This window comes from Myotis lucifugus, unplaced genomic scaffold (assembly GCF_000147115.1).
Source record: "Myotis lucifugus unplaced genomic scaffold, Myoluc2.0 scaffold_69, whole genome shotgun sequence".
NCBI lineage: Eukaryota > Metazoa > Chordata > Mammalia > Chiroptera > Vespertilionidae > Myotis > Myotis lucifugus.
The window spans coordinates 933,159-958,941 of NW_005871117.1; the positions used below are offsets into that span (position 1 = coordinate 933,159).

Genomic DNA, 25,783 nt, shown 5'->3' on the forward strand with positions numbered 1-25,783 from the left:
CTCAGAGTGTGGTCCATGTTTGGGCAGCATCAGTGTTGTGTGGGGAGCTTGTCAGAAATGCAACTTTAGACCCCACCCCAGGACCACAGCATCAGAAACTGCATTTGTCTAAGACCTTGGGTGATTCCCATGCACAAGCACTGGACTCAGAGCCTGGGAAGACTAGTTAAAGAAGCTCCTAAATGTGCCCCCGGGTGAGATATCACCCCAAGTGTTAACATCAGTGGATGCAGTGGGATTCTCGCCAAACTGCTAAAATTCTGAAGGTTCTGCAAAAGCATGAGCTACTCTAATGGTTTGTCTCATCCAAAGCAAGCTCATAATTCCTGTGCCGACTCCCATGCTTTTCGAACTTGTTTCATCTCCTCCCAGTTCTAAATATACAAATAAATAAGCCACCAATGGGTTATTTTTGGCCTCAATTTGAGAATTTAGAAGTAATGGCATTGCCAAATATAGTCTTTAATGGGCTCAGTCTATTTGCTGTTGCATTGTTGTTTGATTCCAATGTTGATTCATTGGAAACATCGGAATTTATAAGATGAAGACAAGGGACAAATGAAGGGCGAAGTCCCTTGAGAAAGATAGCATGGGCCTGAGAAAGGGGGCTCCTCTCCGTAGGGGTGGCGGTGGGACTCCTCGCCAGCAGGAGGAAGGACTTCGGTGAGATTGCTGGTGATGCACCAGCTCCTGAGAGTTGCTTCTTTCAAATCCAAGCCTCCATGTTACTGGGTTTTGAATTTAGAAAACTGTAAGCCACTTGCTAATGAGTAGCCCAAGATGCTCTGTGATGACAAAATTGCTCAGAAGAATATTGCTTATGGTCAGAAGTTTTCTGGGAAGTTTAAAAAAGGACCCAATTACACGTGCTCCCTGTTCGATCTCAAGAATGACGAATTGTTCAGCATTTGGAGGCAGAGTAGGTTCATTCCATGGTCTGACTCTAAATGCTATGAAGAGATCGGTGCTTGTGATTAGATGCCTGGGGAAATGGGGCGGCCACTTTGTGTCTTCCTCCAGTTTTGTCTTGTTCAGTTCAGTTCAACAAATATTAAGCACCTCTTACAAGGGACCGTGCTGCTTGTTCTAGAAGATGCAAAGTTCAGTGCACAAAGGAGGGACTCATGTTCCCAGTTCTGCTTTCCTGTAGTTCTTGTGAGCGGTTAGGAGACTCAAATGCTGTGATGGTGGCTTATGTAGGTACTGGCTGCTTCCTTTGGGCCAGGCAGTGCTCTGTGCATTCTACCTGGGTCATCTGTCCAGCCTCCCAGCGTCCCTGGAGGTGGGCACCATCAATGTTCCCGTTAAGGCGAGGTGGAGCACACCAGCTGGGGAAATGCAGAGCAGCCTCGCTAGTGAGGAGGCGCCTGCTGCGAACTTTTAGGAAGCTGGACTTTGACCACTGGGAATGGCCATAGAGAGAGCTGTTGGTGCAGAAGGATCAAGGGAAATGCCTTGGTGGGAAGTCAGGGAGAGCAAGGTTTAGATCCGCACTGCCCATCTCCATGAGCTGCTCTAGAAAGTGGGTTCTGTGACTAAACACCAAGTTCCCCCCCTGGAGACGTACAGTTCATCCTAATGTGTTAAATACTCCAAGTATTGCCCTAAAAAGTCCCATTTGGCTTTGTGAAATCCTGTGCTTCCCAAATTTATTTCATTCATTCAACCGTATCATTGAGCTACTACTATGATCCCTGCATTGTTCCAGGCACTGGAGATCCAGAAAAAATTTTCTGCTTTCAAAATGGCCTCCATTTTAATGGGGACACCCCAGAACAGCGGTTCTCAACCTGTGGGTCGCGACCCCTTTGGGGGTCGAAGGACCCTTTCACAGGGGTCGCCTAAGACCATCGGAAAATACATATATAATTACATATTGTTTTTGTGATTGATCACTATGCTTTAATTATGTTCAATTTGTAACAATGAAATTGGAGGTCACCACAACATGAGGAACTGTATTAAAGGGTAGCGGCATTAGGAAGGTTGAGAACGACTGCCCTAGAACCTGCTCTTCACCGACTCTTATGTTCAAGGTCACACCCGTTAGTCACTTACTTTGGAAAATCTTACTTGAGAACAATTCAACTCCACGGATCCCTGGGGAAACTGGGCAGGAAGGGTTGTGAGAGGGTGGCTAGCACAACCACAGGCCACAGGCGCCATCCCTGGAGGGTCCTGGGAACTGTTTGCTGCCCGCCCACCCAGAGATAAGGAAGAACATGAGAGGAAGCGCTTTGAAACTTAAAACAATTGGCAGATAGATTTGATATCCGTTGAATCTCATGATGAAAATGTTGGACTTGTACTTTGCATATCTTGTCTTTTCATTTCTTTTTTCTTCTTCTTGTTTGGAATTAGTTTTTGTTAGTTTTCCGAAGGTTTTGCCTGCAGAAGAATAGGTATTAGAAATAAAAATAAAAGCCTGGTCCCTCACCTCACGTGGGCTGAGGAGCTCTGTCCCGGGAAATCCCATGTGTGGGGCTGAAGTGTCGCCGGGAAGGTTGCTCAGCCTGCGGGAAAGCACGTACTCCTGCTCCCTCTACCAGGTTAGAATTGTTTTAGGGGTATTTTAAGAACCTTATTATTTGAAGCAAAAATGAGGATGCTGTTAACCATTAGCAGGATTGCAAAAACAAAGTCATATTTGGATAGACAGTAATTAGGCGAATCTTTAAAAAAGTCTGGCATCTCTTAAGCATAAACACCTTTACTACATTAGAGAAAAAAATATGAGAGTAGAAGATCTTTTATGTATTGAAAAAAAGCACCCATTTTCTGCCACATAAGTAACACTTTCTTAAATAATTTCTAAATAATTATTCTTTAAAATTTTTTTTATTGATTTCAAAGAGGAAGGGAAAGAGATAGAGAGAGAGAAACATCAATGATGAGAGAGAATCATGGATTCTCTCCTGTACACCTCCTACTGGGAATCAAGCCCAAAACCTGGGCATGTGCCCCGACTAGGAATCGAATCATGACCTCCTGGTTCATAGGTGGATGTTCAACCACTGAGCCACGCTGGCCGGGCAATAATTATTCTTTTTAAAAGTTCTCTTATCATACTTCCTGCTAACCATTCTTTTACCTCCAGTCCCTCTGGCACTTTCTGTTTCTTCTGAAATAATCTGGGCTGGGGAACATAGTGGGGAAATGCCATGTACGCTAATGCTTTGTGGTGTGGTCTGTTCCTCTCTAAATACCTCATATGGACTCATTTTTTTTCATAATGTGTGATGGAAGAAATCTTATTTGATAGTCTGCAGCCCACTAGTCTGGGAATAAGAGACTTGGCTCAAGTCTACCCAGAAATGTGTCTTTGGAGTTGTTTATTTATTCGTCCAGCGCTCAAGCAACCAGTTATCTGGCATTCCATCATCAAATCTCAAATAATTTGTTTTAATTGACATTGTCCTGAAGCCTTTGGAAAAATCCGAGATCCTTTTTTCCTGCCCTCACATTCTGGACAATGCAGTCTGAAATGGGCTATAATTGAGGGATGCCAAATGGTTATGGAGTCCCCAACGTGCAATGCTGCTATCGGAAGGGCCGCCGACCTGCATTCACGTCCAAGGACAGCCGTGGTGGGCAATTTGGCACAAGAAAGAAACATATTCTGAAAGGTGCACAGTACCATTCGTTCCCCATCTCTTCTGCATCTTTCCTTTGATTTCAACTGGATCACCAGTTTCCCCCACCCCCAGAAAGCGGTGCATGGAGGCAGTCCCTGTCCCTCCACCTGTGAGGACCTACGCGAGCAAAATTCAAACATGTTGTTTTTTAGTTCAAATGTGTTGTTTTTTAATTCTGTGAGTTGGTTTGGGTGGGGGCTGTAATTATATTGAAGAACGTAGAGGCTGGGAAGGGAGAGAGAAAGAGAGAGCCACATGCCCATGGATAACAGCTGGGGCATGTTTGTTAAGGAGAGACAGAACCCAGCTGCCCAGAGATAAAGTCTTCTCAACATTCAGTTGCCCTCAGCATCGTTCTTTCCAGCAAGAGACACTTAGATGCAGCGTGAAAGCGGATGTGTCCCAGGGACAGAGCGCGCTCGTGCTGCTGAAGGAAGGGACAGTGACCCCACTCATTTTAGTCACCAGCCACACACTCATCAGCCCGGAGCCCAGAAATGCTGCTTCCGTTTATAATTGTCATCGGGGGCCTGACACTTTCTGTGGACTCTCTCTTTTTTGTAAGAATAAATATGTTTTGATGGGGTCTAAGGTACATTGGCCAGTTAATGTCAGTGCACTGTTTTAGACTGTCACACTATAAAGACTGTCACATTATAAGAGGAAGAATATTAGCTGAGAATTTAGATACATTTCTTAAAAAATTATAAATGTAGCCCTGGCTGGTTTGGCTCAGTGGATAGAGCGTGGGCCTGTGGACTGAAGGGTCTCAGGTTCGATTCCAGTCAAGGGCATGTACCTTGGTTTCGGACACATCCCCAGTAGGGGGTGTGCAGGAGGTAGCTGATCAATGTTTCTCTCTCATCGATGTTTCTAACTCTCTATACCTCTCCTTTCCTCTCTGTGAAAAATCAATAAAATATATTTTTTAAAAAATTATAAATGTAACAACAACCTGCTATTAGACTGGCCTCCTACTACCAGTTTTGGGCAATGTTCACGTGTGCATTACGACTCACCTCTTCTTATTGCAGCTATTAAAATAACGGTCATTGGTTTTCGTAGTTCCTTTCAGTTCATTGTTTTTGATGTACACAATAGAACATATATTTGGATTAAAACAGTGTGCTTGTTTTCAATTAAACATGGATTGGAATGTGATCATCTTTGGAATTATTTAGATGACTCTGGCGGTAGGGATAGACTTTTACAAAATTATTTGGCTGCAATCAACATGGTTATCCTGACTCATTGCTGGAACAGAAATCATGATGCTTGTAACACAGCCCAGCCCGGATGGTTGATTCTCCACATTCACCGGGCTGTTAACATTGGAGAAACATAGTTTCACGCTAATCAGGGAAAGCATAAAATAGAAAAGGTGTCATTACCGACCAATCATTAGTAACACGTGCAGAATTGGAATCAAGAAGGTGTTCCTTCCTTCAGAGCCAAGGCGGATGGTTCCAGTTGGAAGGTGCCTTTGATGACTGAGCCATCAGCCCATGGACTGGTGGACAGCCATTTTCTTGGGGGTGGAACTCACTGGTTGAAAAATTAGATAATGAAGGGCCGACGAATAAGACCGTGAGAAGTGTAGACGAGCTGGCCAGTGGCTCGATTCCTTTTCTCCCCGAGGAGTCTGTGGGTTTTTGATGCACAGGTCACCCACGCATCTTTCTAGGTGCTTTTCTGGAACAGCTGGAGTTTGATGGGACAGGCGGAGGACAACTTGCTGCCTCAGGCAATGTTTTGCCTTTGACAGATTGCTGAATGACTGGCAAATTAATTTTGGCGCCTTTCCCTAAGTCGTTTTGGTCCCATTCCTTCATTTTTTCTGCAGGGAAGTGTTCACATTGCAGTTAAAAATACGTTGACAACACAGATGTGGAGAACAGCATGTACTATTTTAGGAAAGAACTGGAGGCTGGGATGGTTCCATTGTATAGAATAGAAGAGATGCTGTCATGCTGAGAGGAAGCCTGAAGTCTCCAGCTTGAAGCGAGATCATTGTTACTCCTGCTGACCTCTCCCAAAGTCATGGGCTCCAGGGTTTAGGATTTTGAATCTTGGAGGGTGTTCTGATCTGATATTTCCCCCTTAGGTGCTTATATACAGAAAGTCTTTCCTGGCCCCTAAACTTTAGCATCACTGCTTTCCTATATTGACCCTGTCATTTCTAGCAAGAGGTAATGGTAGGTGATTAAGAACATAAACTCTAGCCCTACCTGGTTTGGCTCAGCGGATAGAGTATCAGCCTGCAGACTGAAGGGTCCTGGGTTTGATTCTGGTCAAGAGCACAAGCCTGGGGTTGTGGGCTTGATTCCCAGTAGGGGGCGTGCAGGAGGCAGCCAATCAATGATTCTCTCTCATCATTGATGTTTCTCTCTCTCCCTCTCCCTTTCTCTCTGAAATCAATTATATATATATATATATATATATATATATATATATATATATATATAAAACCAAAAAAAGAAAGAACATGAACTCTGAATCCTGTTTGTCCCACTCATTGCTTTGTGACCTTCAGTGGGTTACTTAACCTGTCTGTGCCTCAGTGTTGTTATAATGACGAAACTCACTGTACCCTCTCTAGATCTCTTTGTACACTGGCCTTTCCTCTGTGTTAACCACAGTGTCTTAAACTGGACATATTTTACACTTACTTTTCTTTTCCTGAGAGTGCATCTCATTGCTGCTGACAAAGATAAAAGGGACCTTCACTTTTTTTTTTCACTTTTGCTTTTCCATACTAAGTCAGAGATGCCATGCTTGAGACACAGAAAGGCAAACCTGAATAAGAAGTTACCATTGATACCTTGGCCTGGGGATGGGGAGTGAGGTTCTGCTGTCTGGGTCGGTGACACACTGCAGTGTCATAGGCTGGGTGCTTGCACCTGCCTCTCCTGATGGGACTGCTGGTGCCTGTCCTTGTTCCATCACAACTTGTCATTCTTGCCCCTAAGGATTAAAGTATCTCCGTAGTAGTGAATTACTGATTCTTCTGTTCTTATGTGGTACATATGGTTTTTAAACAAATTTAATTGTGATAAGAATATATAACATAAAATTTACCATCTTAACCATTTTAAGTGTTTTTTTTGGGGGGGAGGTATTGTTTCTTTTCTCTGTGTGTGAAACATTTATCAGAAACCAGAAAACATGTTGACCCATTCCTATGGAAACAATGTTAAAGACGTGGAAACCTGGTTTATGAATTTAAACTACTCTGAATGTATACCGAGAATTCACTGCTACCATATCCTCACTGTAGATCAACCTGACTGTCTGCATAACAAGAGGCATTTTGCTTTCCAGAAAGATAGGTATATTTTTTCCAGCTTTTTTGACTTTTGGTCCTTAAGCATTTCAAATCAGCCACAAAGGCAGACTTGCAGAAAAAGAAATGTGTAGAAAGTCAGTAAAAGTCAGATGTTTCTGGTCAAATATGTCATAGCTAGATATAGCTGGTGCTTTTTCTGGCAAAGAGAAAAATATGGGGAAATAAATACTGGTTTAAATTGATTTTGTCAGTAACTAGAACAGGTCCTAAGATACTTAATATGCTCAACAAATATTTGCTGAATGAACAAATCAGTGAAACAAATGATTTTTGCTAAGTTCAAAACAAACACGCATAATACTGTTGTTGCACAAAGAATCTGTTTCTACTTTCAAAAGTTTAGTGACTAACCTACAATAAAATTTTGTCCAAAGAGTAGTTCCATTAGGACACAGAGGCATGAAATTCCTGAGCATACCTAAACGGACAATATGGAAACCACATTAATTGAGGAATTACCTCCAATAATAAAAAACGATTGAAGTAAAGGTTCATTTCATTATTTGTGAAACTCACTGTAATATTTAAATTAGCAACATGTGGAACACATTATAAAAGGAATGTCCCTGCCCTGGCCAGATGGCTCAGTTGATTGGAGTGTTATCCTCTACCCCAAAAAGATTGTGGGTTCCATTCCCGGTCAGGGCACACACCTTGGCTGCAGGTTCAATCATTGGGGGTGCATTCAGGAGGTGCATATGGAAGGCAAGGATAGATGTTTCTCTCTCACACTGATATTGCTCTCTCTCAAACCAATAAGCATATCCTCGGGTGATGATTAAATAAATAAATAAATGTCCCTGCTAAAAGAACAAGCCAAATTCTTATTAGAATACAATTTGCTGTTATAAAGTTCTATGAGGATTTATCATTGGCATTCCCTCATATGCTATCTTATTTACCAATAAAACGTTTTGATGGTATAGTGCCCCAAATGTTCTATATTTCAAATTATTTACTAAAGACTGGGCTTTCTTCAGGTTAGTTGGAATTAATGATATTTGCTTATAAAAGCAGGCATACCTTTTATGTGAGAAAAAAAGTTGAAATCTTATGATTTGAGGAAATTAGGAAGTTTGTGCTTAGGCTCAACACATTGCAGCTAATTTTTAAAATCATACAGTTTAGCAGTAGAAATGGTTGAGTGCCTTGTTTTTAAAAGACCCCACTCTGGGGAAGACCGATTTGGAGATAAACAGCCGGCACCCAGCAGTGGTGCATGGCTAATGTGGAACGCGTGGGAGTAGGTTAGAAGCAGCTCCCACTAATGAGGTTAACCAACACAATCTAATCACCCAGACTGAGCACAAAGCAGGCAAACAGCCTAGAAGCAGGGAGCATTCAATTTATTTCTAAATTATTTCTGGTTTGCTTTTTTTTTGTATTCCAGTGTCACCAAGTAGGTGGTAGTTGTTCATTTCCCTCTGTTTCCAAGTCTCTTTCAATTTCAAACATTGAAGTTCCCTAGTTAACTTACCGTTGAACCATCAGCAAGATGCCTTTTCATTCAACATCTGCACAAGAAATTATTAAGAACCACTTCCCGTTGGCTGGGAAGTCCCTCTCATCCTTCCCCTTATTGAACCTCCAGTGACAATGAACTTGGGAGGCAGCATCTCACAGAGACCCAAGGACACAGCCTGCCTGCCTGCATGGGGAGCAATGAGATCCCCAAACTCCCAGAGTGGTTAAGCATTCTTGTTGTTACTCACTTTATAATTTTTAAAGATTGATTCCAAGGTAAAAAAAAAATTCAGAAATTCTTAGCATGAAGAAGGTTGTTGGGAAAACCAGTTGAACTTGATTAATCAGGCAATCCCCACCCCCCACATTTTAATGAAAATTGGGGTAAGACCTCTCTGAAGCTACATTTTATGCTTTGTGGCATTCAGTATGGGGTTGGGAAAATCTCCCCCCTCAAATTAGGAATAGGTGTATTGTTTCATTGTAATATAAATATGCTCATTGTAAAATCCTTCAGACAATAGGGAAATCTATAGAGAAAAAGTGTCATTGTATATCTCAGATATAACAACCGTTAGTGTTTTGGTATAAAGCTTTCTACATTTTCCCATGGCTTTACAAGCATTCAGATAATTATAGGGTATTTAAAAAAACACGGGATCAGACTATACACACTATTTAATGTGCCCCTTTACATAATTTCTATATTCACATATACATTTTCACCATACCTTTTTATTCTTTGTATTTCACACGTGCCATTTGTGGTTCTTTCCAATTTTTTATGAATAGAAAGGATGTTCTTATACATATGTCTTTATATACTTGCCTCCGTGTATCGTTGTTATGAATACTTAAAATGGAATTGTGTAGGAGAATGTGGACTTTTATCAATATTGATAACAATTGTAAAATTGCTCTCCCCAAAAAACCACATCGGTTTACCTGCCCACCGATATGGCAGTGAGCGCCCATGCCTCTACACCCTTGGGAATCGACAGGTTGAAAAAGAAGTGATTCTTTAGAGGGGACGTACTTCTAGCCTGTGAATTCGGGGCCATGAAAGCTTCACCTGTGTGACAGGCTTGTGTTCCTGGCTGTTGAGGAAGGTCACCATCGCATACCCAGTGCATGCATTTGTTTCCAGAATGGTAGAACTCAAGTTCTCCTTGTATAGCCTTCTGCCAATATCTCAAACCCTCCTCTTGCTCTTCTCCTTCAGATTGAGGAAGACACGTGGCAGAAATACTACTTGGAAGGAGTCTCCAATGAAATGTACACAGAGTATCTCTCCAGTGCCTTCGTGGGTCTGTCCTTCCCTACTGTTTGTGAGTAAGTGACCACACTCATATGCTCCTCGGGCCTCAGGGATATTCACTGGGTCCCCCTCAGGAAAGATGCCCACCTCTGCCCAGCACAGTGGGGACACTGGACACTTCGGGACTGTGTCCTGTGGGCTCAGCTGTGGGCAGTGAATGGGAAGGTGGGCCGCTGAGTGGTCTCTGCTTGGGGGACTTCTGCTGGCCATACTTTTCCCTCCAGTCCTGAGGATCTCAGGCGTGGTCCATCATTTGTACTAAATTAGGAACTGCATTTTCCTGCAGATCTTGAATTATGCTCCCGTGATGCAGGCGCATTTGTGAAGGGGAGGCATGAACCCAAGTCTCTCTGATTTTACTAGCAAATCTCCCTAGCCCCTTGATGAAAGGATTTTTAATCTCTTTCACTTAAGTCAGGTCATAGAGACATCAGAGAAGCCACTGTTCCAAGTGCCTTCTTGATTTGCTGGGGAAATGCAGAGCCACAGGTACCAGAAAGAGACCTTGAAAAAGTCCCCAACATGGACAACTGTTATGTTACAAGTAGAGGTCTAATGCATGAAATTCGTGCGAGGGGTTTGACCCTGGCAGCCTCGGCTTCATCCGGAAGGTCATCCGGATGGTCGTCCTGCTGTTCAGTCTAATTAGCATATTAGCTCTTTATTATATAGGATAGTGGGAAGGCTCAGCTTCTCCTGACCCTGGCTCAGCAGGATGGATTTGACAAGGGCAGCCAAGGGCAGCCCCAGCCATAAATAGAACAGGTGTCACCTAAGGACCTTCAGGTGTCCCAGATCCCAAGAAACTTCCACCAGGATGATGCCTCAGATCCCCCCCTTAGGATCTCAGACGCTGGGTTTAAGTCAAACGGGGGCTTTGTTCCCTGTGAAGACACCAACTCCCTGGAAGCGTTGAAACATTCGGCCTGATCCATTGACCCCTTAGCAAGGGATCTGATAAGCTGTCTCACTGATACCAACTGGGAAGAAACAGGGGAATCTGGGAGCCATTGGGAGAAAAGCTGCTCCCTTGTGCTGTCTGCCTGCCTAGACACCACACCGACCCTCTGGAAAGGAAGATCTGAGGAGGGGGCTCTCGGCTTCCCCTGGCTCAGTCCTGTTCTGTGCACTGTGGGGAGGGGCCGAGCTTGGGGTTTACCTGGAGACGCCTGTCAGTGAGCACAGCAGGTGCACTCGGTCTGTCCCTGGCCCAGACCCTGAGCAATCCAGAGTGGTTTGGCTGTTGACTGAAATTTCTCAACCTGTCTCTATGCGAAAGTTTAAATGCTAAATGGACTGGAAAAGTGAATAGGTAATTGATTCGGAAGAAGTTGTTTTCTGAGAATGGATGCCCTATTGTAACTCCCATGGTCTCCTGTCTCTGAAAGCGATTTCTCTCTGAAACAGAAAGACGTTAACCGTTCAGAGGCGCTGGCCCTGCAGCACTGAGGCCGTCCCTGGGGACTTTCTCCACCTTGGAGCCTGGCCCGCCTCGCACAGGAAGCGCTGAGAATTCGGGACTTCCAATAGGAGCTGGCTCTATGAACAGCAGCTGTGGCCTCCCGTGCCTGGAGGAGGGGTAGTGTGGGCACACCACAGGGCTGAGGGCTCCTATGGCATGGGAGGCATTGGCAGGGAGTCTTCCAAGCCCTTTCCTTGGTGGTTGACGTTCCCTGGCTTGACCTGTGTTTATGTCAAACATGAGTGCGCCCTTGAAAGCCTGCCTTCCCCCTGCTTCTCTGCTGCTCCTGGGAACCTAACCAGAGCATAGGCATGCTGACCTGTAGGGGTAGGGCTGCTCGCCCTGGAAGTGGCTAAATGCGACCATGAATTTGCCCACCACAGTATTTCATTTTTTTTAAAAAAGTTAATTGCCAGAATTTCAAAATAGACGTATTTTACATAAAAAGTAGGTTTTGGCCTCTTCTGAAAATCTGATGATCCAACACAGGACTTGCATTTCCCCCGAGTGCTACTGGCTCTAGTTTGCTATAAGGGAGGTTTCGTGCAGACCCTCCCGTCCCTGACCACCTACCCGAGGCCAGGCCTGCATTTCCAGCCCAGTCCTGGCCTGCGGACACCGGAGCCTGCATCGCTGACCCACGGGGCAGCATGAAACCTCACTGCCCTTAGGAGCCAGCTCAAGAGCCGGACACTGGTGGCTGCTGAAAATCCTTCCCTCGATTGATTTTCAAGTTTAGAACATGTCCCGAGGAGGAGCGAATCCCTCAGACACACCTTGTTGTCAGAGAATTTAGTATTTGTTCAGTACAGAGTCTGGAACACAATAAAACAAAAACCGTCTGATGTGAATGAGAATGTGTTCAACTTAGTGCCATTATTCGTTTAACACAACGATACGGCAGAGGTAGAAATAATCAATAAAGGAAGGACATTTAATGAGATTTAGGAACATCCCAAAACATTGAAGCTCTCCTCAAGCATTTGATTATCTAGAGGCTTAATTATCTGTGTTTTCTACTTTAAATTAAAGAAAAGCCATAATTCAAAGTTACCAGCAGTTTAATGATAACACTCTTCAATTCAGGTTAATTAAAGCACAGCCGTAATTAGAGTGTAGTGTTGTATATCACCGGGCAGGCGCATACGTATTTTCATTACAGTAAGAATTGGCTACTCAATTTCAAGATGACATAAAGGATGCCAAAGTATATTTTAAGCTGCTTCATGTAGACAAAAAAGAATTGGGGGATATTCTGGGTGTAATAAAGCACAGATCAAATACACAGATTTTCAGAGCAGTTTCTGTAATTATGCACCACATTAAAACAATAGGCAGCACATAACATCTTAAAGCGTAAAAGAAATAAATGCGCTCTCCCCTCAGGCTGGCAGAATGCCCTCTGCAGGGTGGGATCACAACACAGGAGAGCTCGCTGCTATCTTAGAAGCTGAGAGAGTCATTCTGGGGAAAGACAAGGGGGCAGGATAAAGGGGTGAAATTCAAGGTCTTTCCCCAAGAGAACAGAATGCTGGAGGAAGAGAGGCAGGCGGGGCAGAAGGCCCCCCAAGGCAAGCTTTATAAAAATCTCAAGTGGAGAGATGCTCTCTCTTGGCCTAGGGAGGTGCAGCTATAGACGTTGACTTCTGGGCCTCAGCTTTGTTCCAAAAACAGTAACTAATTTAGATAAAATGCAATATCATTTCTAAATATTTCAGTTACATTTTCTCATTGAATCCTCATAATAGTTCTGAGATTCAGTGTCACGATCCCTGGTTTATACACTGAACACGTTGATGCCCCTTCCCACGCCACCTCACAGACAAGTTGCAGACCCGGTGTTCCGACGCTGGGCCTTCCTTGTGCGATGGGGAGCAGCTTCGAGTAGTTGCTAGATGAGGGCTGGCTAATTAAGAATCTCCTGGGAGCTTATTAGATGGAGAGGTTTCTAGGCTATATCTTCAGATTTTAGTATCTGGGGTAAGGCTCCCACATTTGCATTTTTTACAAACAAATCAGGTGATTCTGATACAAAGTTTGATGGCAGGGAACCCTCATGGTCCCCACCCCTCCACACCACAGACTGGGTTAACCTCTCTTATTCCCCACTTTGGGCTCAGACACTGGAATGTTTCTCTCTGATTTTAGCCCAAGCCTAGAGGCGTGGGTGGGCGTCATCGTGAAGCTAAGAGTCAGGCCTTAGTGTGCGCTTCCTTGCCATCCTTCCTTCTCCGCGTAGGGTGTCCTGCACTCTCCAGGGACATGGGAAGGAGGCTGCGCTCTTGCACGCCAGGCAGACCACCGACTGCTCTCCCCACTCCTTATGCTGAATCCAGATCAGTACAGCAAAACAACGTGGAGTTCCAAAACCGTAATGCTCTGGGTTATGTTTCCATGCGGGATCATAACAGCAGGTTCAGGCTGGGGAGAACAGATACACACTAACTGCAGCGAAGCCCAGAGGAAGTTCAGGTTGCACCACTCAGAGCTGCCTCTTGGCCTCGTTGGAGGTCATGGTGGGCATGTCCTGGACCTTCCCCAGAATGCCCTTCAGATGTTCCTTTTAGGGGCCAGCACCTCCTGAGCGTTTCCCCTTGGTTTTGCATAGCCGGCTTGTTCCTTGGCCCATGTGGCAGCAAGATCAAGGCAAAGGAGCTTGGGGATCTGAATGAGAGGGTGCCATCCATTGTTATCTGAACACCAGAAAACCACTCACTCTCTTTCCCTCCCACGCCCCACCTTCCTCAGCAGGTGACTGGAGGGTGCAGATGGCTGGGGTATGAAAGCAAGGGGCTAGGGCAGTGATGGCGAACCTTTTGAGCTCGGCGTGTCAGCATTTTGAAAAACCCAAACTTAACTCTGGTGCCATGTCACATATAGAAATTTGTTGATATTTGCAACCATAGTAAAACAAAGACTTACATTTTTGATATTCATTTTATATATTTAAATGCCATTTAACAAAGAAAAATCAACCAAAAAAATGAGTTCCTGTGTCACCTCTGACACGTGTGTCATAGGTTCGCCATCACTGGGCTAGGGTATGAGGCCATATTTCCTAGGGAAGTACCCTGCCCTTGAGCAATTTACATAATGGGATGCTGTGTGATGCCATGCAGTGTGAGCTATGGGGTTGCTGGATACATGATTTGGGATGAACTATTTGATTTCTGCATACCTCCTCCCTTTGACCATTACCAGCTGCCTGACCTGGGACTGGGTGCTTACCCCCAGTTTCCTCATCTCTGAAAGTGGAATGGCATTACTTATCTCTCAGAACCAGCTAATGTCCTTTTCCCCTCTTCCACCCCTCCATGTCTCCCTCCCCCCCGCGGACCCTCTCTGTCCTGCCCCATCAAAGATGATGGAAGCACAGAGGAAGAAAAGAATTACCCTGGCATTCTCAGGTTATATCTACCCCTCCCTTTTAGAAAATTCTGCCATCAGTCACCAGCCAACCAATTGAGTAGATATTTTATGAATGTGCGATGTTAGTGCCAGTGTGCCAGGCCTGGTGCCATCTCTAGAGGAGCCTGCAATTAGATTTGATCAAATATATGCACAGTAAAAGATTAATAACAATAGTTATAAATGCCAAGAAAAGGGTTCTGTTTCCCTATAGCGGCTGCCTTCTGAGAGTTTGCAGTCTGGTGAAGGAAACTAATCCCATCCCCAGAGACAGCTGAGCATCTATTGATGAGTGTTTGTTGGATGGATCTACACAAAGGAGGACAGATGCTGAGAGTTACAGGGAGACAGAGCTTCCTGGAGGCTGGGCTAACCAGGATAAGCTTCCGGGAAGCGATGGCACTTGATCTGTGCCTTGTAAGGAGGATGGATTATGAGAGGGAGAAAGAGGGAAGAGGGGTTGCTAAGAGGCATGGGATCGGGAGGCTGGGAGGCACCCAGTACCACACAGAACTCCCTCAGCACTCTGGGCTCTTTGAGATTTCCCCACGAGAGCAGATTGGTTTCCCCTTTAGATGAGAGGAGGAGAGGAAGCAGAGATCTTTGCTTAAAAATATGTTTTTATTGATTTTTAAAGAAAGAGGAAGGGAGAAGGATAGAGAGATAGAAACATGGTTGAGAGAGCAACATTATCAATTGGCTACCTCTTCACATCCCGAGTCTGCAAACCGATCACGTGCCCAGACTGGGAATCGAACCAGCAACCTCCTGGTTTCTGGGTCGATGCTCAACCGCTGAGCCACTCTGACTGGGCAAAGCAGATATGTTTTGACATTGATGTTTTCAGGGGGAAAATTTTCTCATGAGAACTAGCAAATACGAGGATACACCCCTGCCTCCAGGGAGGAGAGTGAGGGCCCAGGGGAGCGGAGGGCGCGGGGAAACAGGGCGGGCCCCAAGGAAGCCATAGGTGCCGAGGCTTGGCCGCAAGAACACCACGTTCCAGTTCCAGCCTCACTGTGAACATAGCAATCCCTCATTCATCACTTACAAAATGTAAAAGCTTAATTGTATCAGGCTTTACAGCTCAGAGGGGATTAGGACCAAAGACGGATTTACAGTATAGCGGGCCTCCCTCCGTCCCCCTGTGGCGGTGCAGCAGCTAAGATTCAGGTGTGATGCGGAGAATTTAGTGCCTGGGAAACTTGGAGTTCTGATCAGGTCTCCGCTGTGCTTATGGGTGGGAGCTGTGCCCTCAAGCCCGGCTCAAGCTCGGCAGCTCCTGAGCTGGGTTCAGACAGCTTGGAGGCTGGGGCGATGCTCCATCCCCTTCCACCTGCAGCCGGGGTCCTAACGTTCAGGAAGTCATGCTCTTACCCTGTGTTGTTCTGCGCAGGCAGGTCTTTCCAGGGAAGCCACTTGGGGAAGCCTAAGCCATCAGACCTCCTGGAGGAAGCTGGGTCCCCTGCCCCGGGGGAGCTACAGCTGCGTTCACTGAGTCTGTGACAGCAGCAAGCTTCAGCGAAAGACGTCCAAGTTTGAACATGAACAGAAAAGCCAGGAGGCCCCATTGTTATAGCATAGATGTATTTAGCCAGGCTGCAGAAATGAGCATTTTATGTGAATTTATGGAAAGGCTCAAGCCTGAGCTTGAAAAAACTCTCTCTCCTCAAAGAGCTGGCCCTATTCACCGAATTATCTGGGGGTATTGTTATCAGGACTAAACGTAGGAGCAGTAATCATGAGTTTTTCTACTACAGGGTCCCAGAAGGTGACCAGTAACCCTTGTGCATGCTAGTGAATAAGCCAGTGATCCTGAGCTACGAACACCCTTCGCTGAAGGCCACAGAGGCAGAAAGGTCAGGGAGGCAGTCCAGTTGGAAATGGGATGGATGCTATGCTACGGCTTGACTTGATGCTGGGTACTCACAGCGAACACAGAGCTTACGTTTCTGATTAATAATAATAAAGCTTTCTAAAATGCACTCATTCACATTTTAGACCAATGTCAAGCCCATATCAAAGACTGTAATTGTGTTTAAGTTCAGGTGTTTTCAGTGGGTGTGCCAGTGGAGATCATTGTGAGTGTGCGTATTTGAGGGTTCTGAAGCCTTCTCGCTCCTCCTGTCAGAACTGGAATCTGAGTAACAGCCTTACAAATGATGTCCATTTCCTTGATGCTCAGCCTTACAAAACCCCCTTTTTCATTTTTTTAAATTAGCTGTTTCCATTTTGAGAGCCTATCATTTTGTTTGTTTGTTTGTTTGTTGTTGTTTTTGTTAATCCTCACCCCAGTATATTTTTTCCATTGATATTTAGAGAGAGTGGACGAGAGAGATGGAGGGAAGGAGGGAGAGAAAGAAAAACATCGATGTGAGAGAGACACATTGATTGCCTCCCACACATGCCCCTACCAAAACCTGCAACCCAAGTACGTGTCCTTGACCAGGAATCGAACCTGAGACCCTTCAGTATGTGGGCCGATACTCCAAACCACTGAGCAACAACAGCCAGGGCTGCAGAGCCTGTCATTTTAAATCAAGGCTCCTAAATGTGAATCTGTTTCATCCCAGCCCCTCCATCCTAAAGGTCTGGTTTCCCAAAGCCCAGTGTTTACATCGGCATCTACTCTGATTACAAGGGTCGCTCTGGGTAACTGCAGAGAGATGGGCGCTTTGGGGAGCTGGGGATGGAAGGCACACTGAGCCCTGGCTCTCTGGCCTCGCCCACCTCGCTCCTGGCACCAGGCCATGCATTTGCATATTCTTCCTGAGCAAATTAGAAGGTGCGCACTCTAGGACAGGTTTCCATGCTTAATTCACACTAGCAGCAATGTTTCTAGTCCAGGGGGCTGATTTAGTGGCAAGAACAATGCATTTCCCTCTGGGTAGGTAGAAACAGTTGGACTCTAATTCTTAAGAGCCTTTGCTCTGGAACATCTGGGTTGAAACTACTATAGTTAACAGATGATGTGGGCAGTAAAAAAGAGGGGGCTTTGTATAATGTCATTGTCAAATTGGACAGACCTCTACTTAATAATTACCAAGAAAGCAATCTAACTTGTTATTACAACAGTTTTATTGCAGATTGCTGGTTTAAAACCTTTTGTGTCAGTGGCATTTTTTTTTCTTAAAAAAAAGTCATTTCTATTCCCCTGTAATTACTTTTTGCAGCCAGCGACAACTTCCTGCATTGGACACATTGAGACATTTTATTTTTGAAGTCAGGAGTTAAATTCTTGCAAACTAATGGCTGATTCCATCCTGTTTATCACTCTGGGAGAGCTTTCCTACTTCTCTCCTACCCCTGCCTCACCCTCACCCTCAGCCTCCTTTCTCACCACACTATCCGGGATACATTTAAACACAGAAGCCTGAGGAAAGCCAGGGAGTGACTAAGAATTGGATGAGCAAAGCTGATTTTGCTTTACCAAAAATAATGGTGCCGAATGATGCAAGTAAAACATTTAACCTCAGGACATCAATTTCAGGTAGTTTGCAGGCACATTCTTAGGAGCGAACCCCTTGTGATAGTTTGTAGAGGGTCTCAAGGAGAAATTGTTGTCCGTATCTTAGATTTGTGCTTACATCAGGGCGTCGTGGGTAGAAGGCAAAAATTAGATTCCCAGAGCACACCCCGACCCCGACCTGTGTGCTTTTAAAGAACAAGACACATTAGGAAGCATCTTGTTTTCGCGATTCTGTACTCACTCCCAAGCCTTCTGTGCCTAAACGAGACATTCCCAGTTTACCACTTTATCTCTTCTGTGTTATTCCAGCCACTCGTGAGGTTCTACTCCCCATTCTTTCAGACATTTATTTAATCGGCATTTATGGAAAGCTTATGCTTTGCACTTTGCAAAATGCCAGGGAGATAAAGCTTGAGACTCACACAGAAAAAGCTCAGTCTAGAGGGCAGAGAGATGTATAAATCAAGGATTACCACACCAAACCACACCCATTCCCCTGTTTACTGGCCTTGATCTGCTTTTCCCCAAAGGACCTCCAACAGGGGCTGCACCTCTGCTGCAGCCTTAAGCCTAGTACCCTGACATTGGCCAACTCTCTGTGGCAGTGTCTAATGAAAAATTGTGATTTTTAACAAGGGAGACATAATTCTGTGAGCAGTGTAAATAGTAAGTTAACCAGTGTTGATATTTTGCAAACATCCAGGTGATGCTTTTAGAGCAGGGATTCAAATCTTCGATGCCTGTAGGGGGCAGGGAGCAACAAAGAGTGAACTGTGAAGTCTGAGACAATAGGGAGTGGTGGGGACTGTGGCACATTGGAGAGCACATGTCTCATCCAAAGGGGCAAGTGCTTTGGAGCTCCAATCTCTGTAGTCATAGGAAATGTCGCTTCAGTGTGGTCATATCTTGTTGACCAGGAAAGCCAAAAACTAGTTTTTATATGAAATCACCTGTTGGTATCTAATGCCAGTTAAAAACAAAAGACAAAAAATGCTGTGCTGACCAACAGAACATGTCTGCGCATTGGGCTTCTGGACACCCCTTCATGTCCTCTGCTTTGATGAGAAGCATCTGTGCAGCGCTCTGCGTTGAGACTTGATTTCCACTTTTGACATTTCTATATAAAAGTTGTTTAACCTTGAACAAATTGCTTAATTTCCACCTTCGGCTTTTCTATATAAAGGCCATTGGACCTTGAGCAAGTTGCCTTCCTGTCTTTGGACCTCAGTTTGTCATCTATACGAGGAGTGCAGGATCAGCAGTCTCAAAAGGGCCTCAACATCTGTGGTCGTGGCACTGTTTGTATGTAATCACTTTGGTTACATCACTCTGTCCCTCTCCTCTTTGTCCCTTTGGCCAGTGAGCAAAGGATTGTCGTGGGTCAAAGGGCTTCTTAAAAAGAGGCTCCTATAAAGTAGTATAGAATTATCTGAGATAGGGATTTGAAAGTTATGAGAGAGGACTCAGAAATCTGCTGGCAAACCCCTGCTAGGCTATGAATGTGCACAAGCCACATAGATTTTATCAACGTTTCTGCATTAGAAAGCTCCTTTCTTCGTATATCTAGTCGGTAAATGATATCATAGTAGTTTAAAGATATTATTCATGATCACTATGAACCATTTCTTCCCTTCTCACCTGTAGGATCAGGTGGTTAAAGCAATAAGGATCTTTGATCCCATGAACTGCCAGAGTCCCAAATCAGAGTGGTCGTTGCTCATAGACTATCAGCAAATTGGCCTCTTCAGGATCATGCTAAGTTAAGATCAGACTTCTTGAGCTTTTGGCATTTAGCTGCTATTTACATTAGAAAATGGTTACTTAATCTTAGTAATTTGGTTCAACAAATACTGCATAAGCCAGCTGATATTTTAAACAGCTTAAGCTCCAGAAGTAACAGCCCCATAAAAGGTACGTGTTAGTGGTGCTCTATGGGACGTAAATTAAGAAGAGCATTTTTCCAGCTGTACTTGGCCTGGTGTTTCAGCAAACTGTGTAATCAGCAGACATTAGAGTCTGCTGGCGGGAATCAGAAAACCTGCACATCACCGAGAGCCCCGGCACGCCTGCCTGGAAGTGGCCCTTTGAAATCTGACTGTCTGTTGAAAGCCATAGGGAGGACCGTGACCTCACAAGCTTGAATGAGCAATTGGTCTTATTCCTACCAGAGAGCAGGAGGCCTTTATCGGTACCTTACCTGTAAGTAACACATCCGCAAGTCCAGCACATCTGATTATGGCACCTTGCTATTTAAAACCAACCCAAGGCTTCCCAAAATCCCACTTGGATTAAGCTGCAGACTGCTTGCTGTGGCCAAAAAAGTCTTCTGATCTTGCTCCCGCCTGGCGTCCTGACCCAGTCATTATCACAGTTGTATCGCTGGTCCTCAGATACCCCAAGTTCCTTCCTGCCTCAGGGCCCTGGCACTTGCTGTTCCTACTCCCTAGGATGCTCTTTCCCAGATCCTCTCATCGCCTGCTTCTTCCCATCATGCTTCAGGGCCCTGTGCTCTAGTGGCACGTCTTCAGAATGGTCCTCCTGGACCAGTACAGATAACACACTCTTCCAGTTACTCTCCATTTGCTTAGGGGTTTTATTTTCTGCAGAGTCCTTGTCTTCATCTGGGAATTTATTATTAAATCACTTGTATATTTGCTTGTTGCCTCTCTCTGCCAACACAAATTTTTCTGGGGATGAAGATGTTGTGTATCTGTCAAGTAGTAGGTGGGGACCTTGGCAAGTTACATGAGCTTTTTGAGTCTTAGTTTCATCACCTGTAAAGTAGAGATATCCCTAGGAGTCTGAGTAACTAGGCTGATCTCTCCCTCTTAGGGCCATGCCCTATGACCCAGCATATCCTCCCCCTTACAATGCTGGAGCTAAATGAACATCAAGTCACTTCCCCACCTATCCGTAAGCCATTGTTTTATTATACAACAATATTTGGAACATAAGTGATAATGCCCATTGTAGAAACACCATTATGTAGAATAATTTTTATTTATGTGAGCTTTCATTTCTCTGAGTATATAAATATGTTGTCACCAAATGGTATCATGTTGTTTACATATTTGTATCCATATAGTAATATTTGTTGATCTTATACCTTAAGATAGTCTTCAAAATGTCATTTTGGCCCTGGCCAGCGTGGCTCAGTTGGTTGGGCATTGTCCTATGCACCGAAAAGTTACTGGTTCAATTCCCTGTCAGGCACATGCTCAGGTTTCAGGCTTAATCTCCAGTAGGAGGCATGTAGGAGGCAGCTGACCAATGCTTTCTGTCATCCATGTTTCTCTCTGTGTGTCCCTCTCCGTTATTCTCTCTCTAAAAATAAAATCAATAAAAATATTTTAAATGTTATTTTGAATGCTAATGTATTCCATATTGCATCATACTTTTTGCCTTGTTACTGCATATGTAGGTTGCTTTCAATTCTTCTTGCTCTGTGTAAATACTACTACCTTGAACATCTTTACGCAGAAAATATTTTACAGAACCATTTATTATTTTCTTAGAATTGAACCCCAGTAAGTGGAAATCATTTATTGAGCTTGTCTGTATCGGCGGTTCCATGTGCAGTACTATGGGGAATTCCAAACCAGTCCAGATCTCTTAAAGAACTTCTGCTGGTTGAGGAGACAAAATTCAGATACATGAAGGCACAGCCAGTGTTAGGTTGACTAAGGGCTGGATAATGTGGTTGCAGACAAGGTGCTGGAGGAGTTCTGGGAATAGAAAGGAAATCAGAGGGCAGCGGTAGCCACAGAAGACCTACAGGGAAGGTGGGATTTGATGTGGGCACGGGAGGGTGGGTGAGGAGAGAGGAGAAGATGTTCTGGGGGCAGGATCTGCATCAGTGAAGGCACCGAGGGAGGAAGAAGCTGGCCTTAAAGGCAGCCTGAGCGGCGGGCAAGAGCCGTGGGCAGATGAGGTGGGACAGCTTGGCTGGAGCCAGGAGTGACGGTGCCGCAGTCATGTGCTGGGCAGTTACACGGAAGCTAAGGATTATTACCATCATTCCGAGCACACAGGGGTCTGCTCGGAACAACAATATAAGCCATTTATACAAAAGACCAAAATGGAATCCAAATAACAGGTCCAGCTGCTCCAAAAACCTCCCTCCCCCTGCAGTTAACATTTTACTACCCAACCGAGAAACTAATGAATCTGGCCCAGCACCGATCCCCAGACACCGATTCCTGCTTGGGTCTGTGTCTAGACAGCTAGACCTGAGTGCAATTTGCACTTTGAACAGTCAGCGCCTTATCGCTTGCAAGAAATCAGCCTTAATGGGGAAGCGGGAGGTGCCACTCCCAGCCCCGTCCACTTGGCACAGCGACTGCAGAATGAGGCTCCCTTGGATAAGGACGGGATTAGGAGATGAAAGGGTCATAACAGCGCTGGCTGTGTGGCTCTGGTCCTTCAGGAGCGCTGACTGGGAGGTGTCTCCATCTCATTGCAGGCTGTGTTTTGTGAAGCTCAAGCTCCTCATGATAGCCATTGAGTACAAGTCCGCCAACCGAGAGAGCCGGTAAGTTTGCTGCGACTCTGCGGCCAGCTCACTTTGATGACGGTGAGCATGCATCCTGGGAATGTTCGGTCCACTTCTCTGTCTTGGGGATTATTACTTGCTTGGGACCCTGAAGCAACACCTCTCAGACCCGAAGACACCTTTCCAGGCATGTTCCACCAGGCACTGGCGTCTCTATCCCAGACCCGCCCGGCATTGGGAGGCCCCTGGGCCTTGAGTGTTCCTCCAGGGAAAGGGAGGAGACCCAGCCCTCCCTCCGATGGTGCCAGCTTTCCCTTTCAGCTCTCTGCATAAAAGTGGGGTCAGGCACTGTCCTCTTACCCCCTTTTACTGTTGGGAGCACAAAGCACAAAGGTGGACGCCGACCTCATTGCCAGCAGGCAGGGGGCAGGGCCGTGATGGGAGATCCGAGCTCTCTTGATAGCCGAATTACAAGCAGCCTATTGTGGACCATATGTGCTTCTCCCGGTGCAACCGAAATCCAGGTGGCAGGATATCAGCTTCATGTAAATTAGCCGGAGGAGCAAGGCGCAGAGGCAGGAGCCCTCTTTATTTATTTATTTTGCACGTAATTACGTGCAAATGAGACTGATGAGGGACTGGGTCTGGCTGAAACAGATAACACCCCCATCAATAGATGAGTTCACCCTGGAAGAAGGAGGCATCCCATTAACAAGGAATTCTGTGGATGGAGCACTGTATGCATTACAGATAAAATAGAGATGATTTCTGCCACCCGTCTCCCCCATTTTTACCAATCATTTTGGGAGAAAAGTAACTCATTGAGACATGGTCAGGCTTTTGTCCTCTGAAATGACATCCTGGCTTGTTCCTAGTTGTAGTCAGTACGTCTTCCTGTAGAGCAGACAGCCTCGGACACACACCCGAATGAATGCGCAGAGTGCAGGGCCAGGCTAGAAGGTTCCTTGCTATGATCGTTTAAGGCGTTTCCATTATTTGGATGAGTGACCCGATAACGCCAGACCTCCAAACCTTCAGTCTGTGTCTCCATGACAAAAAACGCTGGATTGTAAGCAAGTCAATCCAATGTTCTCTGTTACCTCAACCCCAGATCAGATTGCTCCGCGTCAATCTGATCAAACGTGCAGCTATTATGAAAATCCAAATCAACCCAAAGGAAGAAAAAGCGGTAGATTTGGTAGCCACGTGTAGAACATGGCTATGGCAGTTAGCACATATGTACGTAGACACATATTTTTCCTGTTGGCAAGTGAAGAATATTATTTGCAAAAAACCACTGAGAGTCCTGGCTATTTGCTGTTCAACTGATGACATGGATGTTCCTGGGACTGCTGCTTGTCCATGTTGTTGCCAATGCTCACCTGTACCTGGCGGGGGGGAGGGAGGGTTGCAAATGATATTCTTTGTGTTGCCAACTCAGTAATTCTTTGTACAATTCAGTGTTCTCTCTTTCTTATTTGTGCATCTTTCAACAAAGTGTCCTGATGTGGGTGATGCTGAATAGCCTTTCTCGAGCATTCTGGAAGCATTTCCTAGCAAGAGACTGTACTCTGAACCTTGACCAGTCCTCTTCCACCTGCCACTCTTTGGTCCCAAGGAGGGAGAGAAACAGGCTGCTAATGGTCCCATGGAATGCCCTGCCCCCACTCTAAGAAAAAGAAATCAGAGCTTTCCCCGAAGACACAATCTTTCCTTTGATGGACCCTCCAGTTAATTCACCAATCAGAGATGTTTTCAACAAAGCCACATTTACAGATAGAGGTTTTTAGATTTTTTTTTTTAAGAAAAGGGAGAAAAGAACATGTCTGGCTTTGTTTTGGCTTTCTGTGTGCCGTTGCCAGCTTTAATCCTCAGATGTGGCTTGGTCTCAGTGTGAAGCTCATTGGTTCTTGTGGAAAAAGGTGTGTTTGAAGGAATGTGGACCATGCCTGTGAGAAAACACAGGGCTTATCAAACACAGTACCCATGTCTCCAAGAATCCGGTGCTTGACCCTTCCTGAGATAATAACTTTGATTTTTTTCCCCTGCATTAAAACATTTCCCATTTTCTTTCCTCTCACACTTTTGAAGTGACCAGGTGTTAAAATCCTGAGAGCCCTGCTCCGCTGTCCCACCCCAGTGCCCCAGCCTGTCCTGAATGACCTTGTCCTTCCACCCCATGATACTGTTCTCATGCTTTGCTGAAAAACCTTGTTTTCACATGTACCCTTCAAATAATTTGAAACAAAGGTTTTATTCCTTCTTTTCCTTCTGGTGTCAGTTTATTATCAAATTGTTTGATTTTAAATTCTTTTCTTGTCGTTTTGCAGAAGCCGAAAGCGGTATGCACTCTTCGTTAACTTTCCTCCCAACCTCCACCCTCTATCTTCACTTCTAACCGCAGGACTAACTATTTGTCAAGAATTCAGGAAGATAGAGATTATATATATGTGTATATGTGTATATAATCTCATCCCCTTGTCAGTATATATAGATATATATTTATATATAACTATATATGTATATTTATATATAAACCCCTGTCCAACTAGGGGACATAAAAATTGAAAGTAGCACATTGCTTTTCTTGTTTGACTTGTTGATTCTTTTGGATGACGCACTAACTTCTTTGCAGGAAACCTTAAAAAAAAACCAAAAACCCCAAAAACACAATTCTGTTTTCAGTCATGGCACCAATGATGGGAACAAATGCTATTCAAGTTGAAAAGGAGGACGCTTCTCTCCAGCCCTCGATGTCTGTTTCTGTCCTGTCCTGATGTGTCGTGGTGTCCACCAGACTCTGGTTCCATTTGTCTGCATCCCACATCCACATTCCCAGTGACCCCTGCCTCCCTGTGTCCACTTCCTAATTGGTAGAGCAGAATTCGTGTCCTTTTATCCACAAAACAGAGACCAAGCCCTTATACTTACTTCTTTTTCCTTAAACTTATTTAGATGATCAGATTTTGCATATGTGTTTCTTGGGCAGTACTCCGATGAGTACTGTCTATTGAGATGAACTCAGGGACTTCTGTTTTTCTTAGTGTATTTGGGCATATTTCTTAATATGAAGTATCGCAACGTTCACCGTGTGACCTCACCTGTTTTGCTGCTGTTATATGTTGCATGAAGCATTACCGAATCCTCATCGATAGCTTTTTTTGTTTTTTACCTTTTTGGGTGAATATT

The 25,783-nt window shown here is 44.9% G+C and overlaps 1 protein-coding gene across 9 annotated transcripts in view; it reads left to right on the forward strand.

Moving 5' to 3' along the window:
* Positions 1–25,783, forward strand: part of KCNMA1 (potassium calcium-activated channel subfamily M alpha 1) — a 674,818-nt gene that overhangs the window by 514,368 nt on the left and 134,667 nt on the right. For all 9 annotated transcript variants that reach the window (XM_023755062.1, XM_006090207.3, XM_006090192.3 and 6 more), the window contains exons 15-16: positions 9,668–9,777; positions 22,565–22,633. In XM_023755062.1, coding sequence (XP_023610830.1) covers positions 9,668–9,777; positions 22,565–22,633 — 179 coding nt within the window. The remainder of the gene's footprint in view (positions 1–9,667; positions 9,778–22,564; positions 22,634–25,783) is intronic.